Source organism: Strix aluco, chromosome 1 (assembly GCF_031877795.1).
Source record: "Strix aluco isolate bStrAlu1 chromosome 1, bStrAlu1.hap1, whole genome shotgun sequence".
In the NCBI taxonomy this organism is placed as follows: Eukaryota; Metazoa; Chordata; class Aves; order Strigiformes; family Strigidae; genus Strix; species Strix aluco.
In genome coordinates this window covers 115,698,763-115,719,418 of record NC_133931.1, presented here as the reverse complement: position 1 = coordinate 115,719,418, position 20,656 = coordinate 115,698,763, and the positions used below count along the sequence as shown (strand labels likewise).

The 20,656-nt window shown below is 40.5% G+C and overlaps 1 protein-coding gene across 3 annotated transcripts in view; it reads left to right on the top strand.

Moving 5' to 3' along the window:
* Positions 1-20,656, top strand: part of ADARB2 (adenosine deaminase RNA specific B2 (inactive)) — a 317,822-nt gene that overhangs the window by 232,841 nt on the left and 64,325 nt on the right. For all 3 annotated transcript variants that reach the window (XM_074832022.1, XM_074832041.1, XM_074832032.1), the window contains one exon: positions 20,394-20,508. In XM_074832022.1, the coding sequence (XP_074688123.1) occupies positions 20,394-20,508 (115 nt within the window). The remainder of the gene's footprint in view (positions 1-20,393; positions 20,509-20,656) is intronic.

Here is a 20,656-nt window from a genome sequence, read left to right as displayed (position 1 = left end):
TTGACAGTCCAGTCAGGCTCTGCTTTCCAGAGCCTGAAGGTGAAATCAGGATTGACTCTTGCTGAAAAATGAAATAGGGAGAGAGAAAGAAGCTTTCATTCCTGTATCCCTGCCAGGGAGTACTTACATCTTTTAAGTACATGACAATAACATGGCAGTACACAGGTTTGTACTGGTTTAGCTTCATACAGAGTTTAACGGCTGATATAAATTCAGCAGGTGCAAGTTTTCTGTGTAGACAAAACTGAAGTCTATAGGAAATCAATGGGCTCAGGCATTTCTGAAATCTTCCCCTGCACCAGGCAGTATGAGATTCTCTAGCACTGGGGTAAGTGCTTACACAAGGTGCAGGTCAATCTGAGTCAGGCCAGACAACTGATTCTGATAAAATCTGTTTTCTGCCTCCCATTTCACATCCCCCCTCATTTTTTTTTTTTTTTTTCAAATACTGGTGTTAAAATGACATCAGGATCCTAGTTTCATCTGGCAAAGATTAGGGACAGAGAGAGATTGAGAGGGCTGTTTGCAAAACTGTCAAGAACACAGAGCAGTCCAAGTGTAAAATCTATTCACCTTCACTTTATGCTGCTGATGGGTATAATAAGAAAATATTTTGCATTCATCCATCAAAAAAGTTAGAGCTATTTACACATATATATGCAGAATGCATGATGTGATTTGGCATAAATGCTTTAGTCGCATACATTTCAGATGTAACCTACTTGTAGCTCCACAACTGGGAGTGTAAGACATCTGTCTCAAGTGCAGGCTGATAATAAGCATCATGAATCTTCCCTCCAGATCCTGCAGCACTTCCCAGACGAGGGGCTTGATTTGGCCTCAGCTTTCATGCAAGGCTTTCACTGAAGGCAAAAGCAATTCCGTGTGCAGAAGAGCCCACTGTACCACACAAAGACAGCCACTTCTGGGGGTGAAGCACTGCAACTTGAGCCAGAGTCTTCCTGTCAGGAGAATTGTCTTTTTTCTCCCCAAAAATACTTGAGTCAAAGAATGATAAATGAGCACAGAAAATGTCATGATATCATTAACATTCAAACAAGGACAGAGGACATGTTCTGTGAGACTCCTCTGTAAAATCTGTGTGGCTTTATTATGCTTTTAATAAAAAAACGATGCTCCAGAACACTGCAAAACATAACTCGTGGAGTATGTCAGAAATGAACACAATACTTATACATACATATACTTGTAATTGCAGAGGGATACAACAGGTAAATTTGCAAAGTAAACTCATTTTCTAAGATGAATCTTTAAAAATAGCTTTTTGTCATAAAAACTCAAACAGGAAAAATAGATATTAAAGGTGTCTAGAAATAAAATTTTGAATCTTAAATACTTTCCAGAAATATTTGAAAAATTATCAGAAATGCTCCATGAGTCTGGTCAGATACTGATTAGTGGGAATTTTTTCATTGCTGCCACTGGAATTTGATCTGGCCATATTTACATAGATGGATCACATTTGAAGAGGGAGGCAAATACATCTTGTTTTCAAGATTTTCAGGTTTTGGTCTTTTTTGTCTTAGCTTTACAGATATTTACACTTTTTGGATGAAGTCGGGTTTAAATAAGTGCTACAAAGTAAAGTTCATATACAGTGAAAACCTCTAGCATTAATTACTCCGGAATGTTTGTGAGTACCCAAAATCCTGACATAAAAGCTGTAATTTCTATGTAAAGTAGATAGGATGATTGAGTTATAATTAAAATGGTAATTATACCCTTAATGCTCTGTATTTGACTTTTCAAAAAATGTTATGCTCCAAGAAAAGCTATTTAAAGATCAGAGAAAAATGTTTGAAAAATGAATGTATTCAAGACATTCTAGATCTTTTAAAATCCAGTTATTGATTTTTACATGCTTTCATGTGTAGTCTGAAACATTTTCTTCATTTATTTTGGTCGATGGAAATAATAAAAAATCATTGGAACGTGAAAAGCTTAAACGAACGCAATATTCTCCAAGTTGATATTTAACACGATAAATATTTGAAATGGAGGGCAGGCAGCAGTATTCACTTGCTGACTAAAAGCCTGGCCTTCGTCCTCATAACTGGGTGACGCCAAGGAAGGAGCCGGTGGGAATTCAGCAGCCATGTAGTTCCTCCCTTGCTGGTTTGAGATGTGTCACACTGCACCCCGCACGGGATAAATACGACATTTCCTTTGATCCCTCATTGACTCCTTAGAATTAAACGGAGAACACCTAAAGCTATGCATCAAATGTCAGGAGTGGCAGCCTACTGGAACCGTATCAATATTTGATGATGTATGGCTTGCTGGGAGGCACAGGAAATGCTGGCCGTGGCAGCAGTGACACCCAGGATGCTTTGCACTCCCCCAGCTGTGGTGCGTGCCCAGAGCTGCGGAAAGAGGTACAAGAGCCATGACTACATGATGGGCTGTGCCTACAGATCTGAGAGGGGACCGTGCAGCAAAGCAGGTCTGTTTCCCAACCACTGCCAAGTTTGTTTTATTCAGCGCATGTGCACTCGTTTCCTTGTGCAATTAATATGTCCGAACGGGGATTATGAGCATCTTTATTCACTTTGGAGTTGGTACACTAGTCCCTTCTGCTGCTTGAGTAAGCACTCCTCTGAGCAAGGCAAAAGGAGGGCCTTAGTAAGCCAAAAGCATTTACAATAAAATCAGTAAAGCTGTGCAGTCTTAGATGATTGGGTTTTTTGTAGCATTACTCACCAAATAAAGCCTTTGCCTGCATCCATCTGTTTACCCCATGTGCCCATCATGTACCTTGGACTTCATGACTTTTCATTCTTATTAATCTGCAGATATGGTTGGAAATTTTTCCTCATGTCCCACAAAAAGCATGATAGGGAGGTTTTAGGTCAGAGTGCTGAAATTTTGTAATTTCTGTAAAATACACAGCAGCAATTTCCTAGTTTCTAGCTAGCTTTCTCTAGCATGAAAAGAGAAAAGAGTCAGGGACTTCACTGCTACTAATCTACTTTCTGCTCTCTTCTTCCACCCATGGATGGTGGTGAGGAGCTCTGGGCAGAGTCTGAAATTGGGGTAAAACTGAAGAGTCGCTGAAGGAAATAAGCTTAATATCAATTAGTGTGGTCCCTCCTCACCCAGTACCTGATCTAAAGCCAGAACTTGCATTCCTCTTGCTAGCGGGTAGTCCTCCTACTAATCCATGATAGTCATCTGTTTGCAAAATGTCTCCTGGCAGATTGCAGGGATGATCACACTTTCCAGTGTATGCACTGAGTAATATCCTTGGATCAATGCGTGGCAGGCCGTGTCTCTGCCCAATGCCAGGTCGTACTGCCCAAATCCAGCATCATAGATCTTCCCTCCTCATGCCCTTATGCCATGTACCTGTAATGCTCAGGATTCCCCTCTTCTCTGAGCAGACTAGGAATGGTAGCAGGAGAAAAAGGGAAAAAAAAAAAAAAAGCACATCTGAAGGGTACAAGGTAAAGGAGTTAGCATGTGATAGCAAGATAAACCTTCTTAAAGAGTATTTGAGAGTTATTCAGAAGAAACAGTGAAAAGCTGAAGGAGAAAAAAGTGGTTAACAAACAAGTAATGTGTGAGAAAGAATGGAGAAATCTGGAAGGAAAGACAGGGCACAAGGAGTATTGGCTGTCATCTTCTCTTGCTTTTTTAAAAGAAACATTTGTAAAGTTTTTTTCCTATTGAATGAGTCTGTTTCAATATCCCACCCCTTGTTTCATACCGTGGTTTATAGTTTGTCTGCATTCCGTAACTGAGAGCTGCTATTTGCGATCCCCTGCAGTAAGTTCTGAGTGACTGATTTTTGTTCATTGAGATTTTTAGAAATAGTACTAGTTAGCAAAAGACATGCTATGGGTATACATCAATGCCAGTTGGCCAGAAAAAATGTGTTGGTAGGCATCACTGATAGCCATTAGCAATTCCAAGTTTCTACAGATGTAGACTGAAATCAAATGCACAAGCAAATTTTTTAAAAGCTTTGCATAAAAAGTTGAACTCATGAAATAGCAGAAATGTTCCACTTTTAAAGACACAGGAAGTCCAAACCAAAGCATGCTTAAGCAAAGATAAACGTTTCTATGGATTTCTCTAAGGTTTGGCTCAGATTCTGAATTCTTTCCATATGTAACACAACTACAGTCTGGCAGGGAAGGTTTGGGGGGAGAAGAGGAAAAGCAAAAACTTTTCTAAAATTATCAGTGATGGTGGATTTAGAAGGAGTTTTTTTAAGTACTTTACCACTAAAAAGAAAGCATGTTGGATGATAGTCTTAGCCATGTCCAGTTGGACTTGCCACATGGAAATGAATGTAGCTCACCCTATTCTTACTAACTGAGGACCTCAGCAGTTGCGGTTCCTGTGCCAGTCACTAATAATTGTTTCTTTCTTCTTCTTCATTTTGCACTAGTCCATGCCTTTTGAGATGGTTTTTACATTTGAGACTTTCTAAACTAAAATTCTCAAAGTAGATTGCGTTGTGCTCCCTTTAAGGGACTTTGCTAATCTTCTAAGAGATTTTTGGAAAGGTTTGTGGTATGACTGCTCCTGAATCCTCAACCTTCCTGGGTCAGAACAAGACCACCAGCTAAGGGGGCTCCTTCTCCTTTATTCTGAATTATGTAGAATACCTGCGAAGCTGGTGTAAGCTGCAAAAGCATTTCACTATTGCCAGGTACTGAACAAGAACCAGAATCAGCCCTTGGTCTCCTTAAGCCCAAGTAGGCCATTTTTCCTTAAAACTAATCCTTAATGGCACTGGTGTTGGTGGCTGTGATGGAGTCTTATGCCCAAACACTGTTTCCCAGGAGCTGCCTCTGCCCAGTGATGTAGAAGCCGATGTCTGCTGGATCCTTCTGGTGGGACAGCTGTGTACCCCCCTGGAGAGCTCGTGGTTGTTGGTTTGCTACCAGCCAGTACACAAAGCGAGCTGCTGCTGCTGAAGCCACATGGTGAAAAGAGGTTGTCCTCCCTCTTGCAAGGGGCGACAGTCCGTGCACCCCTCTGCCTTCCCAGCAGGGCAATTGAGAAGGCAAAATTAGCACCCTAGCCCATTTTTTTTATATTCAGGAGAACACAGATGGAAGGATGGTTTTTCAGTGTCCACGTCCCATTGATGTTGTACATGTTGAATGACTGGTTTTACAGCTGAGTTTCAACTGCAAAGAAAATAAGTGTTCATTTTGTTTCTTTAATGTGGATGAGCCGTCTCGTGTTGCTGATGTGGTGTTGGGGGATATGGTGTAGGGGAGAACTTTGTAGAGTAGGGCTGATGGTTGGACTTGATGATCCCAAGTGTCTTTCCCAACCTGAATGATTCTGTGATTCTGTGATATGCCTTGCCACAGAGATTTACATACTGAGGCCATGAGAGAGATGGTCCCTGGGGTACTGCAGGCAGATAAATGCAGGTAGGGAAACTGAGGCACAGGGATTCAATAGCTGCTTCAACAAAATGGTTACAACTTCTGGCCAGGTCTGTCATGTCTATACCAAAAAGCATTAGAAACTTACATCCTTGGCATCATGTAACATAAAAGAACAACCTTACATCTAGTTTGAGCCTGCAATGAGACTGAGCTCTTCAGAGGCCTCCAACTATCTACCTATGCAAGTCTGATACTTCAAAACCCAAGGAAAGGTCAGGTTTTGTCCTTTTCTGTGGTATGACAATGGATTCTGCAATGACAATAAGTTCCCTCAAGTGTCTCCCAGTTTTGTACCCTGAGAGATTTCCCATCATCCTTGCCTTGAAAGACATCTATCTTTGTACCTCCTTAATGAGAGTTTGTTCTGTGTTTTTTTAGTTCTATCTGCACAAAAATATTAAGGACAAAATAATAGTAAAGCCTGAGATGTAAAAGTTTGGATAGAGAAAAAAAGGGTAACACTACTACATTCCTGTTAGCAGACGGTGAGTGTTAGTCTTCCAACAGTTAAACCCTGTATGTGCTAAAGAAACCATAAAATACATGATACATGGCATAGATTCTAGCAAAACTGTTGTTGAGATGTGTTGGAAATGTCAGCTAAAAAAAGCCTCCTTAACCGCCTTAATATATATAAAAAGGCAATCTACAATTTGGCATGACATATGCATATATATATATAAAATACGTGACAAAATACAGCTGTCCCACATCATTTTATCCAGTAAGGGTAAGACTTTTTTTATTCTGTCTGTTTTCCAGGTCGCAGGGTCTGTGATAATTTCATTAGCTGCTGAAACATATTTTTACTGTGTTCCAAGGACAATATTAAGTGCACAGGACTCCTGTTATTGGCAGTGAAAATTAATATCTAGGACATTTCTATAGGATCTGAACATTTCACTACAAAAGCATGGCAACGTAATGAATGTAGAGCTAAATGGGATTTAGGAGAGGGGATTTTATTCCATTTTCTGGTATAAGAAAATCACTTTATTCTGATCACTTACTACTGGTACCTATTCACTATTACTACAGCACTGAAATTGAACGAATAGACAACTGATTTAATCTGGTGCTGTGAGCCAGTATATCTGGGCTCTCTGTATGGTCAGGGGAGAGAAATAGTCCCTTATGGGAAGAGATGGCCAGAATATGGCCATCACTGAGGGGTCTTGCATGACTCCATGAGCTGACCACTGAAAATGAGCTACTGAAATGTTCACCTAGAAATAACAACCCCGAACATTCCAGAAAAAGTGAAGAGTTCTCAGTTTCCTAAATCCACTTCTCCTAGGGACTAAAGCTTGTTATCCTTGACAGAGAGATGTTACAGCTCACCTCACTCTTTGGCTCAAAGTACTTTTTAGTATTGCTAATCAAGGAGATAAAAATGTATGACATAACATTGCATTCTTTCACAGCACAATCTGAACTGAACCATCTCTTGATTGCCCATGGAAACAGAAGGGTGGGGTACCCCAGGACACACATAAAACAGACTAATATGCAGATTAGGTTTTAAGAATGTACTGGATTATAAGAAAGAAGAAGAAATATAAAGAAGAAAGAATATAAGGAAGAAGAAATAAAGCCTGTGTTGGCTGTGGAAGACAGAGACACTGAGGTACAGTTGTGCTGCCCAGCCATGTATTACCCAGACATTTGTCAAGATAGATATCTTGGGGCGCAATGTGGAAGTGGTGAGAAACCATCAAACAGAAGAAAGTGGCTCTGTGGAGCTCAAGGATGGCTTGAAGGCGTACAGCCTCAGTGAAAGGATATTTTGGCATTTTGACACAAGAACCATAGAATCACGTTTCTCAGCTCACTGACCTTGCAGAGCACTGCCTGCATCACAAAAAAGAAAATGTGCTCATTTTAGCTGTCACCACTGTATGGGCAAAATATTATTATTATTACTGCATTACTTCACAACTAATCAAATGTTAAAATGCAGTAGATCACCCCCCATTTCCCTGCCAAGAAATATGATGGCTTTTCTTCCTCTCTCTCTCCATTTCTTTTTCTTTTTTAGAAATCAGTTTCATTTCTAAGCAGACACAGAAGTTGTTGTGTGAGTCAGACCAGTGGTGCTCAACCTTGGCAAGGGAACTTGGGGGTTTTAATGTTTTGTCAGTTGTAATCAATGAGAGCAAGTCTGATGCTTTTAAATTCCTGTCTGACATTTCCTTCCATCCACCTGCAAGTGTATAACTCTACAGCGAGGAAGGAACAAATGGCTGGCCAGGTCCAAGAGTGTGCCCATGTTCAGACACACATGGGCATGCTTTCATACACATGCTGCTCTGAAAAGAAAAAAACAAACCCACAAACCACTACTAGAGGAGACTGTGCCAACCTGCTACTCACCTGTGAAAATGAACTACCCAGATTAATTACCTGACAAAGGCTGGACCACAGCTGTCAGCTCAAAACGAGCGTAGTGTGTCAACAAGAAATAAAATTGGAGACATGCTGGAAGGGCTTTGTGTGCACCAGGATTCTTTTTTTCTTCCTTTTCTTATTTTTTTTTCTTTTCTCCTTCCTTTCTTTTTTTTTTCTCCTCTCTTCTGAGAATTTCCCCACTGTTGCTATCACTCACTATTTGCCTTGTAGTCGTACTGAGGCTCTCTGGTCCTGGAGCACCCCCATGCTGGGATAAACTCTGCACAGATGTGGAGCAAGAGTACTGCCAACTGCAAGGCTACACAATTATAACAGAATCAGGAATACTCACGAGATGGCTGCAGTATTAGCCACTGCCCCCAGTATCACATGGGTGGTGGTTAAAATGACAATAGCTGCATGACCTTCATACTGGTTGGAGCTTTTTACTCTTCCTGATTCCATTGGAAGGCTCAGACATGGTACCAAAATCAGACAGTTTTCCTCCTGGTGTAGACCAGGCAGACAACCTTCCTGCTCATGTTACTGAGTGCAGGATCTGGCTTCTATCAGGGCTCAGCCCTGCCGCAAGGCCAGTGCTGGCCATAGCAGATGTCCCATACTGCTCATCCTCCCATAATGCCTAGGTGCTATGCAGAGTGGAGCAATGGACAAGACAGTGCTAATCCCATGGTAAACTTGGCCATAAATTAAGAAAAACTTTGACCTCCACCTATATAAAAGAAGTCACATGCATGGCTTCACCAAAATGTTCCTGTTTTACAGATTGAAAACTGAGGCAGGGGCTGACGGTATGCCTGACATCAGGCTGCAGGGGATCCAGACACAGGAGCAGAAACTCAATCCAAATCCCTGAGCCTTCACCCACCCCCTTCCCTGCCTGTCTGTCAGACTTATAGATGCTTCTTTGTGCTAATTTGATCATAGTGAAAACAACACTACAAGATGCTGCAGTTTGAAGCCTATATACAGACTCAGGAAGGGTCCTGATCCTGTAGTTGAAATATTTGCAATGCAGGCAAGGGCGACCTAGAGTCAGCAGTGAGTGTGTAAATCACTGCTCACCGTGGAGCTGCCTGAAGCACTACCCCATCCGTTACACCTCTAGTTGTTTGCAAAGCCTTTCTCCACCCAGGGGGAATTTTCAGTCAGATGCATGTAGAAATTCCCAGATTAATTTGATTTTTGGGGGGAGGCAGGGGGATTTAAGTGAAGGGTTTTTTTGTTTGTGTTTATTTCTCCCCTCCGAGCTGCCTTTCATTGCGCATTTACTAGTTCTGGAAGACAACACCCTGCTGACACTTAGAGAAGCATCAGTGAATAAAGTCTGTTGTACAGGCTGCAAAGCCATCTGGACTTTCTACTGAAAAGGTTGGACATGGTTTTAGGCAAGATTTTATCACGTCTGAAAAAAAAACTTCTGCACTCAGTACCTCTTCCAAGGTTGATGTCAGATATTTTTTTTCTTTTGTTGGTTGCAAAACAAAAAAATTGACAAACAGTTGGAAGGCAGTAAGAATGGAGATATAAATCTCTAGAGGAAGCTTTGTCAAAGGTAGTGGAGTATAAACAAAAACTAAATTAGTTTTGGTGTTATCAGAAACTGGACAGACTTCGAATTGTATAATAGTTTGTCTGGGTTTCCAGACCACCTAGACAATACTTCTGTGAGGCTAAGCACAGATTCACTCGACAGAAGAGGTGGGAGAAATGGTTAAACACATAATCACAGGAGGAGAAGGGATGAAGAAGGATGAGAAGACAAAGGTGCAATGGCAGACAGCCTTAAAATCCTTCACTTTTTTGCTTTTATCATTTCAGCATGTTTACCTTGCTGTCCATATTAGTGAGCTCTTGAGTCCAAGAATTTTGTGTAGCCCTTGTGTGCTACACCCCCGCCAGGTTTTGGCAGGATAGTTTTGTAGACTGAAAAGGGTAGTGAAAGGCTTGTGTGCCAGCTCCCCCCCTTGCTGAGGAGGCTCTGTGAGCAGAGCAGGAGAGAGAAACATGTTGAAAATAATTTATTGAAGTGCCCTTTAGGTTGTGTGCATCTTAGCAAGTGAGCTAACTTCCAGCAATTACCTTAAAAACACAGATTGGTGACACAGTTTTATATATTCTGAGAGCTGGGTATGAAGCTGATTATTCCTCTTTTCTTTCTGGATTTGCTGTCTGAATTTTGGGAGATTTTTTCTTACCCCATGGCTGTACACAGAGGCCCAGATATGTAATGCCAGACACCATACAGATCCTTTGAGGTATCCTTCCAGAAGTACAGTGTGCTGATAAAAGAAATATATTCATAATTGTATTATGCCTTTTTTTTTTCTGTAAAGGAATAATTGCACATTATATTTCTTGTCTTTGACACTGACTTACCCGAGCAAAATATTAAAGCTGGTTATCTCTCAATTTAATTATCAATTATATAGGAATAAATATATTTACCTGTCTGACATGAATTTTGGTCAATTTGTAGGCAAACTGCTTTGAGATTTTTGTGTAAGTACTTAAATAAATAGAAATAATAGTTTTTAATTTAATTACTGGATTTATCCATTTATGCTTTGTCTCTTTCTTCCCAAGAAGCCCTTTTTTCACTGCCCCCAGTGAATAAATCATGTAAAGCAACTTTTTTATGATGAGGAAGTTTTCCTAGAGATTTTATTTCCCATAAGGAATCTGAGCTGTAAATGAAAGCTATAACATCACACTTACCTGTGGGCAGATCCTTTCCACCCCTCTCACAGGTGTGGTCCTCAGGGAAGATGATGCTAGTGCCACTACACAGTCTCCTGGCCTCATGTTCAGTCCTTCTCTGGGTTCTCACTTAAAGACAAGTCTGCTGAGGCAATGGGTTTTGCCCAAGAGTATTGTCACAGAGTTTAAAAGGCCATTCCGAGATTCTAGGTTTCTTGGCTGGAGATGGAGGGTAGGGTGATGGGGAAGTGATTTGGTTGTTAGAGCATGAGATAAAGTAATGCTGAATTTTTAGCTTCAGATGCAGGTTCTCAGCAGATACAAAACAGTACAACTCTTTCTTAATTTCAGCAATGTTATGTTAATTACTTGTGTTTGTCAAGTAAGGGACAATAAGTCAGGGAGGCCCCAGGCACAGACCGGTCCCAAACGTGACTGAGTGGCAGTCGAGATTCAGTTGAACACGGTTCTCCCTCTGATGAGAACTGTCCTGGCTAATTACACATTTGAGGAGAAGCCCAGAGAATGGTGAGGTAACATGAAATGTAGATTGCCTTACCACCCCTCGCAGACAAAGGAAAGGTTGTTAGCAAGGTTACAGCCAGATTTCAAGAATCATTACAGCAAATGACAGCAAGATCTTTAACAACAAGAAAGGAAAAATTCCAGTGTCTGTATAGTAATTGCCACATAGTGTATTATATGCCTTGCTCTGCAGTGATTTGGAAAGTTGAATCGTGCAGTGCCTTGCTGGGATCAGCAGTTCAGAATAGATTAAATTTGTTTTGGACACTGCCTGCACCCTGCTTTATCTAACAAAGCATATGTGTGATGGGGAAGGCTCTTAATAGCGCAGCCCCTTAATGAGAACCATAAACACACAGGCGTAGATTTTCAAAGTGATGCTCAAGGGATTTGAGCAAGCACTGTTCTCTCCCTGCTTTGAGCATTTACCCAAGAGCTGCTAACTGGTTAGGCTTTAGGAAGAGAGTGGATCTCGAACAGCTAAGAGTATTGTATGTGACGAGGGCTTTGCCACAGTTAGTTTCCAAAAGATATTCATTTTAATGCACCTAAGAAAGATAAAGCGAGGAAACAGAAAACTGAAAGGACATTTCTCAGATAAAGCATTGATTTTATTAAAGAGAGACAGCTCATAATATGAATCTAAACTCCAGTTTTTTATAGAGAGCATAAAAGCCTTTTTACAGAGTTAGCCATTTCTAGGCACTGGTGGCTTTATAGAGCTTTTATCTAGTTAAAGAAAACCCATTCATGCTAATTTAATATCTGTAATGTACAACAGCTTGACACCTGAGGCTTGTCCTAAAGCAGGCACAAGGCTGCAAAGCAACACTACTTCATTGTTTTGAATTATTCAGAACTTGCAGCCAACCTTATGTGTGCCTCTGTAGGAAGAAGGCGTTTGGGTTAAGGATCAGTAAAAGAAAAGAAAAAAGGCAAACAAACAACCCCTCCTTTCTGGTGTTTGTTAGCAGGTGCAGTATCGATTTCAAGAATGATTCTGCAAAATTGGTATGGACATTCTTCATTACTGGAGCGATAAATGCAGAGTTGTACTCAGAAGAAGCAAAGCTGGAAACTTAGCATGGCCTCCTTTAGGGAACAACTGTTCATGTCAGTGGAAAAGCTTGTTTCCTTTAAATTCATTGAAATGGTACTTATTGGTAGCATCTTTTTAGAGCAAGATGAATGCAGACAGCAATGAATCAACCTCAAATAGAGGGGCTCATCTGTTAGCATCCTAACATTAACACACTAATGTGAATTTAAAGATTCTAATTAAACCTACATACAAAATGTTTTCTTACTAAATAGAAAACCGTACTTTTTGGAGGAGCAGGGGTATTTGGATTTGACAGCATTTCCTTTTTCAATAGTATGCTTATTTTATGTGTTCTATTTTCTCTCAGTCACTCCAGGGGTTTCTGAAACAAATAAAAAGATACATTATATTAAGTGTGATTGATTCCCTGTAGTCAAGGGATATATTGAGAAAACAGAACAATTTTTTTCACTGAGCTTGTAGAATAAATTCCTGTTTGATCTTTGTACTTCCTACTGTTGCTACAAATTTATTTCGAGATACTTAACATTGATTAACCTCATTTACAGGATCACACAGTAGTATTCATGTACAAATTCAGTACTTTTTCATTATCACAAAACTCACATCATAGCTATCAGTTTCTGAATTTGTCCCTCCCTCCCCAAATGCCGCAATAAGCTTGGTTACCCCCACTTCAAACTTTATATTTGTGTGAAAAACTTCGACATTTTAAGAAAAATTTCTGCGAACATTTGCACAGTACCTCTTTGCCAGTCATGACTGAAAATATCACTGAAGAGATTTAAAACAAAGTTTACTGGAAGGCTTTTGTGTTCCCTAGTAAAAGTTTTGGATGTAGTGAAAGACTTTCAGCTTGCATTTAGACACTCAAGAAACATCACAAGTGTAGAAACCTACTTCAGCCTTTAATCATTGCTGGACCATATGCTGGATATATGAACAATTCATCAAAATCTGATAAAATGTTTTTTTAGCAGACCTCACATCCATTAGAACAGGGTTGAATCTAAAACCTAAAGAAGTCATTGGGAAGCCTCCCAGGCATAAAGGTGCTGAGAATCACCAGACCCTCCCATTCCACCTTTGTCTCATCTTAATTTCTCCGTGCATGCTGAATCCTCCCAACCCCAGCACAGGTGGTGGCTATCATTTTCATAAAGCCCTAAGTTTACTGGGAAACCCAAAGAACAAATGGGTGGGAGAAGGAATTTTCTATTCTGACTCCCATTCTGAGGTCTTTTGGGGCATTTTGTCACTCTTCCATCTGCCACCCAGGGACTATCTTCAAAGTCTGCCTCATACAGCAGCCAGCACAGTGCTATTTAGTAAATGATTGCTAATGATATAATCAACGGCATGGAGGCAAATATGCTTTGTGGGGCCTGGGAAATTAGCAGAGCAATCAGCCTCCAGCCAGGGTAAGGGGAGGAGAGGGAAGTAGCCAGCAAATAATCACTCTGAGCCCAGGAGCCCATCACACAGTCCAGACAAGTTGGCCAAGTCAGTCGAGGTCAGCCGAGCCACTGAGGAGCCTTCATGAATGCAGAGCAAATTTGGGACATTTGATGATTACAGAAATAAGGAATTAATTGTGGTTGCTCAGCATCATATGTAGCTAAAACATTTGTAATAGGACTATGAACAGATGGGGGGGTTGGCAAAAGCAATTCTTTTGACTGAATCAATAGGAGCAGTTGATCTTCCCCATCAATCTTGATAAGAAAACCGTGAGGATATTCAGTGTCAGAAGTGTGTTATTGGAGTTTTCATTAGAAGCTCAGTGTGGGAACGTTTACCCAGCTGCTGCCTTTGCAGCATGCACCCAATACCCTCTGAGAAGCATGAATGAGAAGACCTCTCTGAATCAGGATGTAGACAGGATATACCAACGCAGTCAGCTGAAATGAAAACATATAGCCAGACAAAATAAAACCACGTCCATCTAAGATAAAACAAAGCCCATATACACTGGCCCTGAGGGATAAGCCAAAACCAGACATAATGATCAATACTGTAGGAGTTATGATCAGAGAGAAATAATTACTGCACATCTCAAGGAAAGAACCACAATGAATTCCCTAGCAGTGCCTTGTTCTTTGAGTAATACTCTGTAATGCCTGTGCATGCTGAAGGAAGGCTGAGTTATGAGGGGCTGTGGACTGCAGCCTCCAGTCTGGCTGCTAAAGTCCTTGCATGACCCTGCTTGGAGAGTCTCACCACCATCAGTGCCATTTGCCTCACAGTTACCTTGAGAGGTGGGTAAAAATCATCCCCTTTTAGCTCTGGAAAAGTGGGACTCATGGCAAAGCAAGTGGTTTGCACCAAGGCTGCCGGGAAGCATGGCAAAGAATTAACTCAGCCTGCAACCTGCTGCCTGTGACCCACTGCCCTCCTTCCTTCCACAGGTCACTCCTGCCCATCCACTCCTCTAGGTCCTCATTCAGCCCTTTCCACTGTGCTGGAGGAGGTCCTGGCATTAAATTGATGCTAGAAGACTGATGGTGGAGGGCAGCCCATGACCCTCAGCTATTTCTCTTCTCGGGGCTGCATCTTGAAGATGATGTAGTACCTGGGAAGAGCCTGACTAATTCATTGGCTTAAGGGTACAATCACTTAGCGATGAATCTCCAACTAGTTACAGCAAACTTATTTACAAGCCTGCAAAAAAGTGTGTTGTGTAGCAATTCGCTACACACCCTGACCAGGAGCAGCACTTCAGGATTGATATTCTCTGTGCTGTGTTTTCCTCCCCTCCTGTTTAGACAGTGAGAGTTCTCCACAGGAAAAAATAAAACTCCTGCTGTCAACGAGTGCGTGTTTCCCCCTCAGTAAAAAGAACTAGGTGTGTATCTCCTTTTATCTGTGAAGAGAGTTGTGAACTTAATACAACCTGATCCCCATTCATCGTGTTCAACATTTACCCCCCAAATGTCAGTGATTTTCTGGAAAATAAAGTACTTGAGAGACAGGAGAAACAGAGCCCTTGGTGATATCTGTATAGCAGAATATTTCTTCCCATCCATATGCAAATCTAACCTTTTTGATATTTCAACCCTATAAACCCTAAGACAGGATTTCAATAGAAAATGTTTACTAAAGGCTTTTTCCTTTATAATCTATTGATTTTAATATCCTTACTACTCCTGTTGAATGTCAGTTTTACCCTGAAGACTCCCATTGCAAACTTGAACACATTTAATTATTTATACCATTTGAAATATTAGTGCTGAGAAATTACTAAAAGTTTTTGGTTCTGTAATGGTATGATCTAAAGTTGATTTTCCTTTGTGAATAACACAAGTAATTTGATATGGTAATCAAGGACAGATGAATACTTCAGACAACACAGCACAGTTTTAATAGTAATGACATCTATTTTTCATTTTTCCAGCCTCCTCATATATGTTAAAATATAGCTCATTAAGTACTGCAGGATCTCACATTCTTTTATCACAGTGAACAGTTTAGCATTATGTTTTCTTTCTTGTGCCAGGCTCATGAATAGGTAACTGTTGCTTCCACTAGTGACAGCAGGCATTTAGACAACATGCATGGTTTGAGTGTAACCAAGAGCAGATTTGCCCCTTGGTGTGGGTCTAACAGTCTTGTTTGTCTTACTTATGTCACTCACTGTATTAGCAAGACCGAGCAAAGTTTTGATCTCAAATAAATTGTCTCTGAGACAAATATTGTTTGTACAGAACAATCTATGTGAGGACCTATGAAAGGTAAGATTTTGATAGCAGGCAAACCAAAGCAGGGGATTTGAAAGTAACTCAGCACCTGGAAGGTCAGTTCCTCCCCAGATTCATGATTCTTTCTCCCAACACACACTCAAAGCTGTCATGGCAGTGCTCACCCTGCCTGGCCAGGGCATGGGCATGCTTAAATTCCCATTCTTGCAACTTGAGTCTTATCTGTAACATCTTAGAGTCAGGCATACTTCCACTGGCTTCAGTGGCATTTTGTATCATACCCCAGTTTTCCAAGGGGATTAAACCCCTAAGCATAAATCCCTCCTAGGTCCAGCACTCAAGTGTCATTTGAACATTTATTCTCCCATATGGCTTGGTAAAAATTATCAGAGTTCTAATTCTCTGTACCTTTTTATTTTCTTCTGCCCTGTCCCCCTGCCCCAAGCTGCCATTTCTCTGCCATTACAAGATCAGTGCAATTGCATGCACCTCTGTTAACTGCACTGAATTTCTCTTTCACAAGGAAAGTTTCTACTCTTCTTTTTCCCCCATCTTCTGAAATTTTCCCTTTCTCTACTACCAACTTGATAGTTGTTAAGAAGATGCCAAGATGTATTTGGCTCTTGTATTTACTCCAGATGGAGACATTTATTTTCATTCATATCTGGCAATAGGAACTGTGGTATCACCAAACACAACTTTTCTCCAAGACTAATTGTTTTGATAGTAGAGAATAACAAAAGAATGGTTCCTTTTGTGTGTGGTTTTTAAGTTATTTCTGATAGCAGATAACATAGTCTAGCCTGTATCCTAAAAGTTCAACCAGGCTCATGATAGCCATCAATAGTTGGATTTTTCTGGTTTATATCCCATCAGGAATGATCATTTGGATATGTATCTTTTAGTAGTCTAGGTTTATTGTTTAAAAATAAATCAAGAAAATCTCTGGAATGAAATCTCTGGTTCTAAACTGATCAGGGGTAGATATACCAAATCTTTATCTCCACCATATCTGTCCTGTATGCATTAGGTATGTTTGTAGCCAGTTTTGATTTCATAGAAACATTGAGAACCAGTCTAAAGGCTCTAAATAGGCAGAAATGCTGTCACTGATTTCATCGCACATGACTGGGTCAAGCCAGATAGCTGCTCTGGTCTGTGTTAGAGGGGAAGGCAGTGTGCTGCACTTCTTGTAACGTATGGGTAGAGGTCAGGAATCTAATGCTATACCCAGCTCTGCCACCGGGCCAGCTTTCAGGACCAGAGTATTCAAGGCCCTGAAATTAATGTGCATTACATGGACCAATCCTCACGGTATCAAATCTCTTACAGGGCTGAGCTGGGCATCTCTTCTTATTTTTCTCCATCTGCAAAAATAGACTGCTCCTCTTCCTCCTTTCCATTTTACTTTGGAATATCCATTTGGAAACTTAAGGCAATATGATAGCCTGTAAATGACCTCTCAGATTAGACACAGTTGCTGGTTGTTTTTCCTGCATCCTACATGTATTTATGTATGTCACTCCTTTGTTTTTATTAATTTCACTGGCATCCTTTTAGGCAACAGATTCAAGACAAAAAAATATTTGCCTGACTTATTTTAGCTAAGAGGCTTCACATTTAATGGATTTGCTGTTCTTTAATGTCCCAGGTCACTCCTTGAGATCAGCAAATGCCGAATTCCTTATCATCCCTAAATGTTATCTGAAGTCATGTCGTTATTTTGCCTTTAGTGAGTCTCTTTGCTCTCTGGCTTTGGAACCTACTGCCAAATGAAGTAAAGAAAGCTCAGACTGTGGGGATTTCTAAATCCAAAGTTAAAAGTTATTTGTTCTATTTAGCATTTTTTAAATTATTCTTTTAGGAATTGTATGTGCCTCTAAGCTAATTAACTCTTAATGAACGCAAAATGCCCTGGGATGCAGATTTGGAGGGTATGCTAGAAATTCAGGCATGGGTTGGACTGCAGTACTGCAGAAGATGAAATTTATGATTTGATTCTTTTTTTAAATGATGGTGCAGATAGTTTTATTGAGATACTTCTTTCTTTCTTTCTAGTCTAAATAAAGCTGATCAGATTTTCAGTCCACCATATGGGGCCCAGTTATATCAGTCCTGCAAACATACTTCAGTTTTCCGTTATGGATGAAGTCACTCTTCAGTAGGGAAAACAAGTTTAGAAACAAACTTTCATATTATGAAAGACAGGCAGTGTTCCAGTGCTGAGCACTTAACCAGAGCATCAGGAAATCAGAACACCTGGCTGTGCCCAGCTCCATGCTATTCCCCTGGACCAGTCCTTCACCTTTTTAGTGCCTTCACTCATTCATCTGTAAAGTGACTATAATTGCATTTATATCACAAGGGTGCCTTGATGCTTGACAAATGAGAATTGACCCAAAATTCATCCTTCAGAAGCACTGTATGAGCAATACCTTGCTCACATGGTGGTTGTGGACAATTAGATTAGAAGAGGTATGAATGCAGTCAAAGTGAAATTCCATTTAGGAACTGTCAAACTGTTCTTGATAGTTTTTCTTAGTTTTCATCTAATTCTAGTGTAGAATTTTGCATGCATCTCCCAGGAAGGGTTTATGTGTCTCTGTCCTTCTTTTGCAACAATCCAGCATATTTTATTCCATGCTATATTAAACTGTCTTTTTGGGTAAATGGTTTGTTCCCAGAGCAATACCTTGGAAAGCTGCATTTAGCAAAACAAAGAAAAATTATTGTGTCAAAGAAATCCTATCCTCAATGTATTTGAGAAAATTGATATCACTTACAAGGATTTACACGGAAAAGATATTCCAGGTTCTATGAAAAGAGGGTTGCCTAATTGTTGTTATGTTTTATATAGTTAGATTTTTTTATATTTGCTATAATAATGTTTAAAAATTAAGCTGACTTTCTGAAAAAAAACTGTAGAAACATATGGTGTACAGCCTGCAGAGGCTCTCAGTGGCAGTAGCATTACTGATAATATTTGTGAATTAGAATCTGCTTTCCTCTGAAAAATAGCTGTGTGTTCTCCCAATTTAAAATAATGTGTTTTCGCCAACATGTTTTCATCACCATTTAGAATTTTTGGAGAAAAAGAATGGATATGATCTTCTTAAATACATTTCCTTACTTCTGCATGGCTGTGGATCTTTCAGGGTGAGGGAGTCTGAATGTCAGCATATTCTTCCATGTGTGCATGAACCTACTTAAAGAAACCAGTTGAATTCAAGCGGGCCTGTTTTACCAGGACCTCACCCCAGGTAGCTTAGCCCAGCAACAGGAGAAAAACTGGAATTGTTGCTTGATCGAGCCACTTTTCCTAACAAAGGCATGATACTCAGGGCTAACCTAATCTGGTTAGGATGTCTCCTGTCAGCACCCCAGCGTAAACTCTAGCCCCCAGGAACTGCTCCCAGAAGGATTTGTAGGTACAGCTTGGTTTCCCACAAGAAATCATATGGCTCAAAAAAAGTATATCCTTTGAATCTTTCTTTTTTATGTTCAGATGTGCAAAGCACTTTAAGAAAAACTCATGCTCACTTATCTCTAATGTATGCTCGAAAGGCTGTATGCCAAACAAGGTGCAGAGGTTAAGTAAATGAAAAGACACTAAACATTGCAGAAAGAAAATGATCCAAGTAGTGGTGTTCTCAGGATCACCAGAACTGGTTTAGGTTCACATTCATCCCTATGCAGTCTGCAGAATTCACTTTTTAGAACTTTTATCCTGCTTGTCTTCAGTAACTGGCATCCCGAGGCTCTCCCTTGTGACTGGACTCGCTCAGACCTGAGGGTTCAGACCACATTGTCTCTAGAACCCAGCCCATGGGAAAATTTGACCTTTCAACAAAGCTGCCATGTTCAGGAGGAGACCTGGCAGACCAGTCCCTCAGCAGTATTGCACACCAGTGAACTTGTGCAAGCAACATCTTTGGTAGAACGTACCAGCAGAGGTTCCCCTTCTCTTCCTCCCAATGGCTGCCGAGGTGGAAGCAAGACAGACCATGGTACTCCTCTGACAGCATTAAACATAGCCCAGATTCCTGAGCTGATCGTTTTACCTCAGTAGCTGTGAGTCATTAAAAACTCACCTTGAATGCAGAAATAGGTGGTCCTTACCTATAACCCAGGCCTCAGATCAGCTCTCAGACTTCAGTGGGCTAATGGAAATTTTCAGTGGATTCACGGAAATAAGTGGTTTGGGTGGGACACATATTCACCTCTTCAGCTCACTACAATAAAATGCTTTAAGGACCAACAAATTTCCTGTGAACTGATCCTGGACTAACATCTAGGAGGCTGTAAAAAAGTCAACCTTGAAATCTTTTAGCTTTACCACTAATCCTATTCAAAACAGGTCTCCAGCTTTAATTCAGTTAATTTGGCCAATTCTGAGGGTGATGTGGGTAGTCAAAAGAGAGATACTCCTTTTATCTTTTCTCAGGTAGGTGGTGTCTAATTCTAAAAGGGACCTCTCAGCAGTTGACAGCAGGTGACTAATCTGCAGAAACGCCCAGGTTCCTCAATCAAAGAAGTGAAAAAGTTCTTTCTGACTGTGTCTTTCAGGATTTTGCCGACTCCGTATACCAAATGGTTGCACAGAAGTTCCAGGAGCTGACAGATAATTTCACTTCCATGCATGCACGCCACAAAACTCTTGCAGGCATTGTGATGACCAAAGGTAAGATATCTTCTCATTTATTTTCCTCTGGCATTTTTCATGACTAAGTAATACATTATTTACCCGGTCCACAGTATTGAAGGATGCCTTTACTCCCACGCAGAAAAATAAATAGTAATGCAGAGGAAAGAAGCATTAAATATTTACA